The 15,954-nt window shown below is 34.2% G+C and overlaps 1 protein-coding gene across 1 annotated transcript in view; it reads left to right on the top strand.

Moving 5' to 3' along the window:
• The window catches only part of LOC145267011 (KICSTOR complex protein SZT2-like), a 423,147-nt gene that overhangs the window by 266,447 nt on the left and 140,746 nt on the right, over positions 1-15,954 (top strand). Inside the window, exons 35-38 of the mRNA XM_080122911.1 lie at positions 4,018-4,334; positions 5,031-5,181; positions 7,180-7,273; positions 9,181-9,289. Of these exons, the coding sequence (XP_079979037.1) occupies positions 4,018-4,334; positions 5,031-5,181; positions 7,180-7,273; positions 9,181-9,289 (671 nt within the window). The remainder of the gene's footprint in view (positions 1-4,017; positions 4,335-5,030; positions 5,182-7,179; positions 7,274-9,180; positions 9,290-15,954) is intronic.

The following is a 15,954-nucleotide window of genomic DNA, read 5'->3' as shown; positions in this document are numbered from 1 at the left end:
TCCCCTCAGTAAAATGTTATAAATGTCTTATCCCCCTCAGTAAAAAGTTATAAATGTCTCCTCCCTCTCAGTAAAATGTTATAAATGTCTCCTCCCCCTCAGTAAAATGTAATAAATGTCTCCTCCCTCTCAGTAAAATGTTATAAATGTCTCCTCCCCCTCAGTAAAATGTTATAAATGTCACCTCCCCCTCAGTAAAATGTTATAAATGTCTCCTCCCCCTCAGTAAAATGTTATAAATGTCTCCTCCCCCTCAGTAAAATGTTATAAATGTCACCTCCCTCTCAGTAAAATGTTATAAATGTCTCCTCCCCCTCAGTAAAATGTAATAAATGTCACCTCCCCCTCAGTAAAATGTTATAAATGTCTCCTCCCCCTCAGTAAAATGTTATAAATGTCACCTCCCCCTCAGTAAAATGTAATAAATGTCTCCTCCCCCTCAGTAAAATGTTATAAATGTCACCTCCCCCTCAGTAAAATGTTATAAATGTCTCCTCCCCCTCAGTAAAATGTAATAAATCTCTCCTCCCCCTCAGTAAAATGTAATAAATGTCTCCTCCCCCTCAGTAAAATGTAATAAATGTCTCCTCCCCCTCAGTAAAATGTTATAAATGTCACCTCCCCCTCAGTAAAATGTTATAAATGTCACCTCCCCCTCAGTAAAATGTTATAAATGTCTCCTCCCCCTCAGTAAAATGTAATAAATGTCTCCTCCCCCTCAGTAAAATGTTATGTCTCCTCCCCCTCAGTAAAATGTAATAAATGTCTCCTCCCCCTCAGTAAAATGTTATAAATGTCACCTCCCCCTCAGTAAAATGTTATAAATGTCTCCTCCCTCTCAGTAAAATGTTATAAATGTCTCCTCCCCCTCAGTAAAATGTTATAAATGTCACCTCCCCCTCAGTAAAATGTTATAAATGTCACCTCCCTCTCAGTAAAATGTTATAAATGTCTCCTCCCCCTCAGTAAAATGTTATAAATGTCACCTCCCCCTCAGTAAAATGTTATAAATGTCTCCTCCCCCTCAGTAAAATGTTATAAATGTCACCTCCCCCTCAGTAAAATGTTATAAATGTCACCTCCCTCTCAGTAAAATGTTATAAATGTCTCCTCCCTCTCAGTAAAATGTAATAAATGTCTCCTCCCCCTCAGTAAAATGTTATAAATGTCTCCTCCCTCTCAGTAAAATGTTATAAATGTCACCTCCCTCTCAGTAAAATGTTATAAATGTCTCCTCCCCCTCAGTAAAATGTTATAAATGTCACCTCCCTCTCAGTAAAATGTTATAAATGTCACCTCCCCCTCAGTAAAATGTTATAAATGTCTCCTCCCCCTCAGTAAAATGTTATAAATGTCTCCTCCCCCTCAGTAAAATGTTATAAATGTCTCCTCCCCCTCAGTAAAATGTTATAAATGTCACCTCCCCCTCAGTAAAATGTTATAAATGTCACCTCCCCCTCAGTAAAATGTTATAAATGTCACCTCCCCCTCAGTAAAATGTTATAAATGTCTCCTCCCCCTCAGTAAAATGTTATAAATGTCACCTCCCTCTCAGTAAAATGTTATAAATGTCACCTCCCCCTCAGTAAAATGTTATAAATGTCTCCTCCCCCTCAGTAAAATGTTATAAATGTCTCCTCCCCCTCAGTAAAATGTAATAAATGTCTCCTCCCCCTCAGTAAAATGTTATAAATGTCACCTCCCCCTCAGTAAAATGTTATAAATGTCACCTCCCTCTCAGTAAAATGTTATAAATGTCTCCTCCCCCTCAGTAAAATGTTATAAATGTCACCTCCCCCTCAGTAAAATGTTATAAATGTCACCTCCCCCTCAGTAAAATGTTATAAATGTCACCTCCCCCTCAGTAAAATGTTATAAATGTCACCTCCCTCTCAGTAAAATGTTATAAATGTCTCCTCCCCCTCAGTAAAATGTTATAAATGTCTTCTCCCCCTCAGTAAAATGTTATAAATGTCTCCTCCCCCTCAGTAAAATGTTATAAATGTCTCCTCCCCCTCAGTAAAATGTTATAAATGTCTCCTCCCCCTCAGTAAAATGTTATAAATGTCTCCTCCCCCTCAGTAAAATGTAATAAATGTCTCCTCCCCCTCAGTAAAATGTTATAAATGTCACCTCCCCCTCAGTAAAATGTAATAAATGTCACCTCCCTCTCAGTAAAATTTTATAAATGTCTCCTCCCCCTCAGTAAAATGTTATAAATGTCTTCTCCCCCTCAGTAAAATGTTATAAATGTCTCCTCTCCCTCTGTAAAATGTTATGTCTCCTCCCCATCAATAAAATGTTATAAATGTCTCCTCCCCCTCAGTAAAATGTTATAAATGTCTCCTCTCCCTCTGTAAAATGTTATGTCTCCTCCCCTTTAGTAAAATGTTATAAATGTCTCCTCTCCCTCTGTAAAATGTTATGTCTCCTCCCCTTCAGTAAAATGTTATAAATGTCTCCTCTCCCTCTGTAAAATGTTATGTCTCCTCCCCTTCAGTAAAAAGTTATAAATGTCTCCTCCCCCTCAGTAAAAAGTTATAAATGTCTCCTCCCCCTCAGTAAAAAGTTATAAATGTCTCCTCCCCCTCAGTAAAAAGTTATAAATGTCTCCTCCCCCTCAGTAAAAAGTTATAAATGTCTCCTCCCCCTCAGTAAAAAGTTATAAATGTCTCCTCCCCCTCAGTAAAAAGTTATAAATGTCTCCTCCCCCTCAGTAAAAAGTTATAAATGTCTCCTCCCCCTCAGTAAAAAGTTATAAATGTCTCCTCCCCCTCAGTAAAAAGTTATAAATGTCTCCTCCCCCTCAGTAAAATGTTATAAATGTCTCCTCCCCCTCAGTAAAATGTTATAAATGTCTCCTCCCCCTCAGTAAAAAGTTATAAATGTCTCCTCCCCCTCAGTAAAATGTTATAAATGTCTCCTCCCCCTCAGTAAAAAGTTATAAATGTCTCCTCCCCCTCAGTAAAATGTTATAAATGTCTCCTCCCCCTCAGTAAAAAGTTATAAATGTCTCCTCCCCCTCAGTAAAATGTTATAAATGTCACCTCCCTCTCAGTAAAAAGTTATAAATGTCTCCTCCCCCTCAGTAAAAAGTTATAAATGTCTCCTCCCCCTCAGTAAAATGTTATAAATGTCTCCTCCCCCTCAGTAAAATGTTATAAATGTCTCCTCCCCCTCAGTAAAATGTTATAAATGTCTCCTCCCCCTCAGTAAAATGTTATAAATGTCTCCTCCCCCTCAGTAAAAAGTTATAAATGTCTCCTCCCCCTCAGTAAAATGTTATAAATGTCTCTCTCATCATCTTGTATTACATGTCCCCATCTCTCTCTTTAATATGACCCCAGCTATACAACACTATGCTATAATCCCATTGACTAATGTATACTTATTAACCCTTGTCCTCGAGTGGCCTTCGGACCTTCATAACTTATGACTCCTTCATAAAAAAAAATATACCTTGGTGCATATTTCGTGTATGTGGATCTCTGTAACTATGATATGACTGTTACGTGTCTGTCTGTCACATGCATACAGTCTACCTTTCCTCCTTTTTTTGATCAGTGCCCTTCACGACGTTTGCACTTCAATCTGAAAATCATATCATGCATCTTCCTAAAACACATTTATTATTTGTAGACCGCCTTTATTCAGGATCTTCCTCATTTCTGGGAGAGCCTCTGCATCGCTGAATCGATTCAGATGTCTTTCTTTGTGTTTCCTTATCTTGTTCTGACTGATTCCAATTCTAGTCTGACTCTGATTCTCTCTATAACTACGTATGTCTTTTCCTTATATATTGGGGTGTGGCATTCAACTGTCTCGTGACCCCAGGTAGCATACAGGTGCAATGCATCTGTAAAGCAAAGTCAACGAGTTTTGACCTCTCTGCACAACTTGAACACAAGCAAATTGGTTCAATCTAGTACCACGTTATTGATGCACAACACATTTATCAAAAACCAACTTTTTCTTCATTCCATTTATATATATTTTTAAATTTCTTGTCTATTGTAGTTTTGACGCTGAGGGCTGTCGCAAAGTCCAGCATCAAACCGTTGCCATATCCGACAGGTATCTCTCCACCATCGATCCAGTCTCTGCGCAATCAACTCCTGCTGGAGCCGCTGCTGCTGCTGCGTCTTCTGGGGGCAGTGGTATTATGTCTGCAAAACACCTGACCAGCTCCCCGATGGCTCACCTCACCTGCCGGGCGAGGCATTCATCGGCTCCAACGGCTGCCCAGAAGAATGTTACGGGGGCTTTTAGTCAACCATCAACAATGCCAGCCACTCCATCATGGATTTCCTCACGGGGAAGTTTTACAGAAGAAGGTAAGATGATTAACAGCAGAAGAAAGGGGAGTGACTCCGTAGTGTCCTATGAAGTATTTTGTTGCAGAAAATAATTGGATACATAGATCCTGTTATTTTGATGCTATTTCTTCTTTATTTCTGTTTTCTTTATTTCTGTTTTTCTTTCCTTTTTATTTCTTTCCTTTCTTTGTTTTTTTTTTCACTTTTTATTTCTTTTTCCTTTTTTTTTTAATTTTTCTTTTTTCCTTTTCTTATTCTTTGCTTTTTTCACTTTCCTTCCTTTTTTCTTTTTTATTTCTTTCCCCTCTTTTTTCTTTCTTTGTTTTTTTTTTCACTTTTTATTCCTTTTTCCTTTTTTAATTTTTCTTTTCTTAATTTTTCTTTTTTCCTTTTTCTTAATCTTTGCTTTTTTCACTCTCCTCTCTTTTTTCTTTCCTTTTTAATTTCTTTCCTTTCTTCTTCCTTTGTTTTTTTTTTCACTTTTTTTATTCCTTTTTTCCATTTCTTATTCTTTGCTTTTTTTTCCTTTCTTTATTTTTTATTTCCTTTGTTCCATATTTTCCTTTTTCTTTCTTACATTTTCGTTTTTTGTTTCGTTTTCATTTTTATTTTTATTTTTCTAAATTTTTTTTTTTCTAAATTTTCTTTTTCTAATTTTTTTTTCCCTTTTGAGACATCTTATATTCATTTAATCTTTTTCTCATCACCCTCCAGCTGGCTATGATGGGGATTCCAGTGACGGTGATTCTAATAATGATGACGGTGCTTTCTTCACTGAAACTGGAGGTCAGAGGTCATCCATGCCTAATTTTTGGTTGATCATGAGGGTCGAACCCAAGAAGGTCACACTCTTTTACCACGTCAGGTAAGGAATTACCCTTTCCAAGCACACACAAAGGTGCTTGTTTGGTGGGATGAAGAGGTGCTGGGGTTTTGAAATAATATTGTCTTGGATAAGATCCACTTGAGACTTCCTGAAAGTTATGATCATTCCAGATGATCCCTCACCTGTTCAGTAGGTTTTGTTACTTAATAACAAGGTAACAGCCTTTTAAAGTGCGTGGCTCTGTAGTTTGCTTAATATCCAACTTGTGCTACCAGATTTTGAAAAAATCTTGTTATGAAAGTAACATTTTACTTTTCAAAACATATTGAAGAAAGTGACAACCACTGTCAGGCACATAAAATACGTTCATGTGAAATTTCATAAAAATCGGCCCAACCGTTTAGGAGTCCATAAGAAATGAACTCTCACATACACACACAAAGTTTTTTTATATAATAGTAGAAATTTGTGGCAGAGGGAGTCCATTGGGTTTCTGTGCGTCTTAGAAACAGATGGGATTTGAGGCCTTAAACTAATGGATTACTTGTGTTTAAGTGAATGGCTTTATGGTCGACTCTAAATAACACCAGTATCTATCTATTTATCTATATATATATATATATATATATATATATATATATATATATATATATATATATCTATATCTATAAAAGTGAACGTGTCTGTGTGTGTGGTCCTGTGTACATTTCCCTATGCAATAACTCTGTCAATTTTCAGTCTACAGACACAAAATTTGATACACAGGGTACTGAGATTTGGGAAAATCTTTGTAATCCGTTTTCGTCCAGAAGTTTGGCTGTTAAGGGGTCAAAGTTCAATGATTTGACCTTTGAGAACTCTACCAAACTCCTCCGACAATTTTCGGTCCAAACACTTGAAATTTTAGATATATGTTCCTTGGACATGGATCTAACTTAATAACTTGATTTGAGCCCAAAACAATAAATGTTAAGGGGTCATAATAGGGGTCAAAGTTAAAAAAATTAAGCACTTTTTTTTTTACTCAACATACACCTCCAAACGCAACGCCGGGCCGAAATGCTAGTGTGTATATATATATATATATATATATATATATATATATATATATATATATATATACACATATACATACAGGGTGATTGAAAAGTAACTCCTTACTTTAAAATACATACAATTTATATTTGAAATATAATATAAATTAAGTGTAGCATCAGAACAGATACTGCACTTGGATCTCAGTCCGAAGGCTGAATCCTACTTTTTTCTATTTAAAAAAGTATTAAAATGAACTCAGTCATGGATATACAACTGACTACATGAATGTTAACTAATTTGCATATTCCTTTGAAAAACAAGCATTAATTAATTAATTATTCATTTTTAAGGTTTCTTCTTAGATGATTGGTTTCATTTCACTATTATGTTGAATTTAATTTATGCATAGTTTCTATATTCTGCATAATGATAAAGAATTTAAGATGAAAACTTTCTAGCACACAGACTTATTTTATCTAAGAAGAAAATATAATGCATGAATTCGCCACCAGCTTTTAAAGTCGACTAGGAATCGCATCAATTTATTTCACAAGAAACTCTTGTGGAATGGTAGTCGTAATGTTCATAGTTGTTGTTCTTTCACCATGTTTCGGCCAACGCATCCTAATGATTAACCGCAACGGGATAGGAATGCTGAGTCTCATAACTGTATCCCCAGTAATAACTGCCTTCCATAGTTATTGTTGTCTCACCATGTTTTTGGCAAGCTGATCCTCTGGCCTGCTTTGGGTAGAATTGAAACCGCTACCTTCAGACAATGCTTACCTGGAACCATAGAAATGGAATGTCTCTATCCACTGCACCATGTGCCTCGTAGTTGTCTGAAACGTGGTGAAACTGCAACAACTATGAAGATGAGGATAATCGTCTGCAAATAAATGATAATTGGGAAGAAGGGTTAAAAACAATCTTTTTTTTATAATGGTTGAAGAATTTTTGTTTTATTGAAATAAATTTCTTTTCTTTGACTTTTTTTAGGGGCCAAAAACATTCCTGCATAAATCAAAGAGCCAAACAACTTATAAAAGATGTTAGTGATGTTATCATGGATACTTGTAAAAAAGTCAACCAGGTAAAGTACAGAAAACATATATATATATATATATATATATATATATAAAATATGCATCAAGTGTGCTTGAAAGCCAAATCACAACATAATATTAGGAAAACAAAAAAAACAATACACTGAAGATGGAGTATACCTCTGAAATATATTTTTATGATAAATTTCAAACAAGTAAAATATTTGTTTATTTTCCTAATATTATGTTGTGATTTGGCTTTCAAGTGCACTTTATGCGTATTTTATTTTATTCAAATTAAATCAACGTTTCTATATGGAACTCACACCCTTGACATTATAAAAACAGATATTTATCCTAGACTGTGATCGGTTTATCAAGATATACGATGTGAGAAACTTGAGTTGCTCGCCTCCCATCATCGCTTACATTTCCCTTCTGCACTTTCACACTTTTATCAGAGCTAGTTTTATCAATTTTACTTTCGCTATTCATTTCATTCTTAACCATCCATTCAATCTCTTCCCTTGCAATCACTGAAAATAGGTTGTGATTTTAATTTTTTTAACTGGGATACCAAACTTGTGACACTCCTAGCCCGTCCTCCTCTAGATCCCACTCTTCCTTCACTTTTCGAATATATCCATCAAATTTGGAACTTCCACTTTTTACAAAGTATTCCCACAGTACTCTTCTTTCCCCATCAGAAAAGATATATATATATATATATATATATATATATATATATATATATATATAAAATAAAATACCCATCAAGTGCGCTTGAAAGCCAAATCACAACGTAATATTAGGAAAATAAACAAATATTTTACTTGAAGATGGAGTATACCTCCGAAATATATTTGTGATAAATTTCAAACAAGTAAAACATTTGTTTATTTTCCTAATATTACGTTGTGATTTGGCTTTCGAGCGCATTTGATGCATATTTTATTTTATTCAAATTAAAACGTTTCTATATGAACTCTCATTCTTTGATGATATATATATATATATCTTGTGTGTGTAAGTATAATTTGCCTCCATTCAGTTGCGAAAGACAAAGGATAACCCCTGTCATAATTGTGTGGCAAGGGTTGCGCAATCCGCAACCACACCTCTCCTTAATCGGCACTGCTTAAGTCCAGTGGCAAGGAGAAGTTCAGGACAACTGGACACCATGCTGAAATAAGCAGAGGGCACATACAGCACCTGGTATTCTCAAATGGTCACCCATTTTAGTCCTGACCAGGCTCAACGTTGGTGGCAACAAGCCTCTTTTTTACACTTATTCACTAGAGGTCTGGTTAGTGCTTTCTTTGCTGTCTTTCTATCCTTCTTGACCGTTCACAACTATTTGGTGTGGTTTCAGTAGACCTGCACACCACCATTTATACATAATAAAAAAAAAAGTTGATTTCAGTTTCATTGGTTCCATGTGGTATCTGTTTTTATTTTTTTTATTTTACTTACGTTTCTTAATTTTCATATTATTTGGATTCATCAGACTACTGTTCTCATCTTGAGTGTGATTTTCACTATTTGAATTACTTAGGACCTCTGTCCAGTCATGACTGACAAAACAAGAGCATGCTACTCCCCGTGAAGTAAATGAAGGGTTCCGCTCGAAGTTCCATCCAAATTCCCGAGTTCGACAGAAACATTCCTGAGTCTGACAAGATACACCTGAAGAAGGTCAGAGGTTACATCGACCTAAACGTTGTGAAAATCATACTCAAGATGAGAACAGTAGTCCGATGAATAATAATACATACAACGAATCCTCGTCTCCAAAATTCAGAAACATTAAAGGTTATATCGGTTGAAACGTGAAAAAACAATCCAGATGAGAATTATATTCTGAATAATTCAAATTAGCAATCCATATCTAAAAAAAAAACATTTCCAAAATTATTAAAAAGACTTTTTTTATTTTCATTGTTTGTGTTTGCAGTTGTTTTTGCTCCAAGATCTTTTCACGACGCGGATATGTAATGTATTGTTGGTCCCCGAAGCTGATGAGGACATATGTTGGACGAAGGACAGATATACAGTACCAACAGGTAAGGCTACAAGTGTAACATAGCATGTAAATGTATGAGAAATGATGTCACCAATAAAGAAAAAAAGACTATGAGAAAAGAGAATGATCATGGGAGAGACGTGGAGGACGTTCGAGATCACGTTAGAGGCGTGATTGATGCTCGAGAAGACAATCACGTGGATGACATCACAGACGTAACAACAAGGAAAGACATATTGTTCTTACAAAGAAAAAGCGAGTGGAAGCTCTGTTCTATTTGTTGTCTCCTTTGCGGCTGAGCATTACCACGTGTTGGTTCACAGACAACGGTACATCATACCATTTGTAATTCTAGTTGCATGGCTACTCTGACTGATACTGTAGTAGTAGCAGTAGTAGTAGTAGTAATAATAGCAGTAGTATTAGTAACAGTAGTAGTAGCAGTAATAATAGTAGCAGTAATAATAGCAGTAGTATTAGTAACAGTAGTAGTAGCAGTAATATTAGTAGCAGTAATAGTAGCAGTAGTCGTCGTATGAACATGCGCAGACTATGATGGTCTCACTGGTATCAGTCCAATATTATTTGTTACTTCAATTCTCTCCGTCGAACCACAATTCCAAATTATATAGAACAACTGCTTTTATGTTTTTAGGAAAAAAAACCCAGTCCATTGCTATGGTCTCAAAAAAAGTCCGCCATGAAAGTGTCAGAAAGGGAGATAAGTATTCCCTTGTATTCGCAATCTTCAAGGTGTTAATATCTAGAGAAAATGCAATTTATCCAAATTTTCTGTAAAACTGATTTAACTATAAATAATTTTCTACTTGATGAATTTTCGTAATTTTTGGATATATTACTATTTTCGACATGACCAGTAAGTACTGCTTAAAACGACATATTAAAAAAAAATTGATCGGTTGACTCTATCTTTACAAGCATCTTCGTATTTACTATGGTTTAAATGATACTAGGTTTGGTACTTCGTAAACACAGGGTGGCTGAACTTGAAGATAACTTTTGGTGCTTCTACAGAGTCGTGGACTGTGCTAATTTTTTTTTTTTTTTTTTTTTTTTTTGAGAAAATTTTCAAATTAAATTAATTTTTATGGTATCTTTTGTTTATTAAAATGTTAGGTGAAAGTACAGAATATCAACAAAGCCCGTGCTAAGAATGGGTTTCTAAATAATGTTATTATTTCATTGCGGTACAATAAGTGCATAAATATCTAATGAAAATCTCACGGATAAAAAGTAAAAATTATATTACACGTTTAAATATTTTTAAAAGTTTGGTTTGTATTGGAATGAACAAACTGAAGAACAAATATTTTTTAAAAATAAAATTAAAATATCTTCATTTTTTTCGTGTGAATAATTTTGCAGTATCATACAAATAATTTTGCAATATCGTACAAATATTTTTACAAACGTTTATGTATATATTAGTGGCCTGGCAAGGCCACAGGGGAGACAACTGAAGCAGCTAAACTGAAGCTGACCTGCAGGACACTATATATACAAATGTAGGCAAATTTGGGCATATTTTATTGGTTTGAAAATATAGGTTCTTTTTTACTAATTGTCATAAAATTTTAACCATAGAATAGCATTATAATCTTCAAAATGCCTGAAAATTATTATGTAGTTTCGTTCAATAGAACCAAAGATATAAGCATTTCAATATTCCATTTGGCTACGAGTGTATGTGTATATATATATATATATATATATACTACCATTTTGGGCAATTTTATAAGTTCCAAATCTCAGCGACTATTCATCAGAATTTAACAAATGAAGGCTCGTTAGAAAGGTAATGATGTGATTTGTGTAGTGGGCTATGTGACATTTGCCCTTAAGGTCGCACATTAAGGGGATTATCCATCATTCAGAGCCTACTTTTGGCACTTTTTTACAACCATAAAATGTTTCAATCATAGTCATTTGTTTTCCTAGTTTTGCATATGAATTACAAAATATCTGATATTTTCCCCAAACCTCTGGCTTTGATGGAAAGGAGACTAAAACTTGCTGCTATGGTTTCAAATGATCTGAAATAACAGCAAGAGGAGACTTGATTCCAAATATTTCTCATATGTTATATCTCCCCTCTTTAGTTTTCATACATAAAGTAAATTTCAAAGTGTATAAAGATTATTTGATACTAGAGATATTCATAATCATACCCTATTTCCAAAAAAGGAGAGATATAACATGAGAAATATTTGGAATCAAGTCTCCCCTTACTGTTATTTCAGATCATTTGAAACCATAGCAGCAAGTTTTAGTCTCCCCTCCATCAAGGCCAGAGATTTTGAAGAAATATATATATATATACATGTGCGTGTGCTAGAACATTTGCTATGCAATTATGCAGAATGTAGAAACTATGCATAAATAGAATTCAGTGTAATAGTGAAATGAACCCAATCATCCAATAAGAAACCATAAAAAATGAATAAAGTTTGGCTTTCAAAGGAATATGCAAATTAACTTTTATTTAGTTGCTTGCATATTCATGATTAAGTATATCAAGAAGTTTTAATAATTTTTTTTTAATAGAAAAAGTAGGTTTTTAATATCAATGTCATTGCAATGAAAAACTTTATATAGGGATAATGTTTATTTTATTTTTATGTTTTTTTTTTAACACTCTATTACTTAGATTGAATAACCAAATCGAAACACAAGTCCCATTGACAATGTCCTTCAGCTAAGTAACCCAAAGACTGAAGCCTGCCCAGAGAGGCATATCGACTAAACTTACTGGTAACCCTCATAAAAACTGAATCTTCTAACTCCTCCTCCTCCGGAAAACCAGCTCTGACTACTTTCTCTCTTTATCTCCTTTTGACTGATTCTGGTCTATGTTAGTGGTCACCATTCGACTGCCCAGAAGTTAACCACTGGAGATAACAGCCGGACCATCTCCATTCAAAGGGGCTTATCTGCAGGTTCTCAAAAGGTTGGTCCCAGTATGATCCCAATTTGATGAGATATTTCTTTTTATGGGAATAACTCGAGACAAGGCATGAAGCCACTTGATGTAATGGTGCTACCAAGAATGGAAAATGAATATTCTAAAGACAGAAGCTACCTATTGACCTTATTCTTGAAATGACCAGGGCTGTAGGTAGGAAGAAAATATTAAGCAGGAAAAGAGTGACACAATTTTGCAGGGGAAGATGCTACTGGAATAAGAAACTCTATTGCAATGAGGGATTAAATAGCATAATAGTATTTATAAAAAAGAGTGAGTCTAGCAACATCACGTCTGTGAGAGAGAGGTTGCAATGAAAAAGAAAGGGCCGGTGGGGGGGATTAAATTCTGTTCAAGCAGAATTATAATAAATCAAGCTTATATTTTAATTTTTTTTTTCATGCGGTTCGTAAAGTACGCTTAAATATGATATTTTAATTCTTGCAGATTTTGTATATATTATTATAGAGTTAATGTTCTATCGATTTTTATATATTATAAAGTTGCGATTTCAAAAATAAAAAAAAATATAGCCATATGACTTAAGTGCATTAGTTTGAATCGAATCTAAAATAAAAACATATCTATATATATATATATATATATATATATATATATATATATATATATATATAACTTGAGTTCCTTCAGCCATAATCGAAACCAAAACTTATGAAGAATTCTTGATAAAATTATTTATAAAAAAAACAGATGATTTAAGTGTCAACAGCTATGGTCGAAAAACAAAACTTGTGAAGAATTCTTGGTAAAATTATTTATGACAAGAAATAGAAGTACCTAACAAGTAAACGACCCGGATGTAAGCGTGACACACAAAAGAACACACACGCTATCGTATTAATATATAGATAATTAATCCTCGTCTCAAAAATTCAGAAATATTTTGTTTCTAAAAAGATTTTTTATTATGTTTTAAATAGTCATTATGTAGAACGATCAGTTCATTTAAAAATCGATTTAAGACAATAAAACCCCAAAATTTTAACAAATAACAAAATCCATTTTTCTTTAAAAAAAAAAAATAAATAAATTCCTCAAAAAATTTATTAACTGTTTTGCTACAGCTTTGTATTGCAAAAATTGTAATTAAAATATTTTTCATTGGAACAATTACACCATAACACAAAATATATATATCCCACTTTCTTACAAGTTTAATTCGTTTCCAAATCATTCAAAAACATTCAGAAAACATTTGTTGCATTTTATTTGCAATGAAATAAATTTATATCCGACGGTTCTTTGAGATTCCTCATGTTAAATACGGATTGTCTATATAAAATTGAGACATTATGTTGAACAAAGATGGCGGCAGTAAATCAAATCGGTGAAGAAGCAATCTTGAGTGTTAAGTAATTCCTAGTAACGAAGATGGCGGCGAAGAATCAAATGCAGGTTCGTAACAGAGACGACGGCAAACTGATTGAATCCAAAATTCGACAATTTTTATAGTAATTTTTGAAGCTTCTTATTGGTTGGTTATTATAACTTGTGGTTATAATAACGATCGGCGAAATCATTGGAGTCATACCCCATTATATTTTTTTTTAATATAACATTTTAACAATTTCCAAATACATTTTTGCATCGTATCAAGAACTCTCAATTAATCAGAGATTCACATGGCAGCAGTAATTCATACATGGTTAAATTTGAATTACAAGCAATCAAATGGGAGATGTTACAATTTATCAATGGATGTGCTTAAATAGTTAAGCCAGACACATTTACGAAGCGCCTTTTTTTCATATGGGCACGTTTTATTGATAGTACACACATGAAACTCTAGTCTCCTTTGAAGTAATCTCCTCCGGCTGCAATGCACTTGTTGTACCGTTCCTTCTGGAAGGCCCCATGGAAGTTCTTTTGTGTGAGCGTGTCAATCTCATCAGTTGCCTCATAACGACAGCCTCTAAGGTTTTCCTTGAGCTTAGGGAATAACCAAAAGTCACAGGGAGCAAGGTCTGGACTATAGGGAGGGTGAGGAACTGTTTTGATGCCCATCTTGGTTAAATAGTCTGTGATTTCCTTTGAACGCCCTTGGGACAAACTTTGCACAAATCTTCAGCATTTTCAGTTCCTCGTGAATAATTTTGTATACAGTTCCTACACTGACATCAAACTGTTTACTTATTGTCTCTATAGACACACAACAGTCCTTATCCATGAAATTCTTTATTTGGCCAATCAACTTTGGTGTTCTGACTTCCTTACATCTCCTACACTTTTCATCATCCCTCACAGACTCCCTATCTTTCTTGAATCTCTTATGCCACTCAAAAACTGTTACTCGATTCATGAAAGATGGTCCAAAAGCAGTCTGAAGCATTCCATACGTTTCTGTAGCATTTTTTTCAAGTTCAAAACAAAATTTCATTGCATATCGTTCTTCTAAAGTGTCCTTTTGTCCAGATTACATTTTTGAAATTCACCAGCTGTGACAATCAGGTTTTAGTAGGGTGTATTCCAATTCCTGCTGTAGCTGTTCACTTGAACCTGAAACCATAAAAATTGGTCAGTATATGGCTTGTACATATATGGCATAATCTAGTGAACCAATTTTCACAAGCCGTGGATTTAATTAGGCTTTATTTTGACAATAATGCATCGAATGTTGTCTTCCAAGTGGTCTATTGTGTCTGGTTTATCAGCATAGATATGGACTTTACATATCTTCAAAGAAAATAATTTAATGGGGCTAAATTGCATGAATGAGATGGCCAGTTCACAGGTGTATTTCGTGAAATTATTTGTTCATCATATCTTTCCCTCGGTAAATTGATTGTATCGCGTGCTGCGTGGCATATAGCTACATCCGGTTGAAACCACATGATGAATTGCCAAACCAAGCTGAACCTAAAACAACTGATGGTTGTCAAATCTGTAATTAATAGAAGTAAAGTTGTCAATTTAAAGTTTCGTTAAAAAAATGCTTTATACTGGATATATATATATATATATATATATATATATATATTTAGGCTCATTACCGTTGGGTCCCGATATCGAATCTCGCTAGATACAGCCACTCTGATGAGTCGTAGATGACGAAACACGTGTCAGTGGATAATTACATTTTAAAAATAATATATATACCGCTCCCCATGTGGGGGTACCAAATTGGTTAAAAGGGAAAATTATTCCCAACTCGCATTTAGGTAAAAATGCACTTTCGTAAATAATTGAATTCATTCAAAACATATCACTAAAACCAAAACAAAACAACATCTAAGTAAATCGTGATATATCCAAACAGTTGGCGAGATGGGTCAGAGGTAAGGGGCTTAGGCTCATTACCGTGGGGTCCCGATTTCGAATCTTGTTATATTCAGCCACTCTAATGAGTCGTAGACGACGAAACACGTGTCAGTGGATAATTACATTTTAAAAATAATATATATATATATTATATATATATATATATATATATATAATATATGGTCTCAGTGATAATTCATACATATTTAAACAGGAATCTATAATTACTTCCCCTTGATCATAAAATCTATAGATAAGTTTAAAAAAAAAATAGAATTACCTCCCATTAACAGTTAACGTAATTAAATAAAATTTTAAGAGCGTTTGAATTTTATAAAAAATTTAAACACAACAGCCACTTTACAATTGACAGCCTAGAGAGTGGATATACGTTTTTCCACTGATGCACTCAAAAGGACCTATGGAATAAATACCATCCACAG

The sequence above is a fragment of the Euprymna scolopes genome, chromosome 42 (genome assembly GCF_053919585.1).
Source record: "Euprymna scolopes isolate OS-2025 chromosome 42, ASM5391958v1, whole genome shotgun sequence".
Taxonomy (NCBI): Eukaryota; Metazoa; Mollusca; class Cephalopoda; order Sepiida; family Sepiolidae; genus Euprymna; species Euprymna scolopes.
Note: the sequence above shows the minus strand (reverse complement) of the source record. Positions and strands in the feature narration are given on the sequence as shown.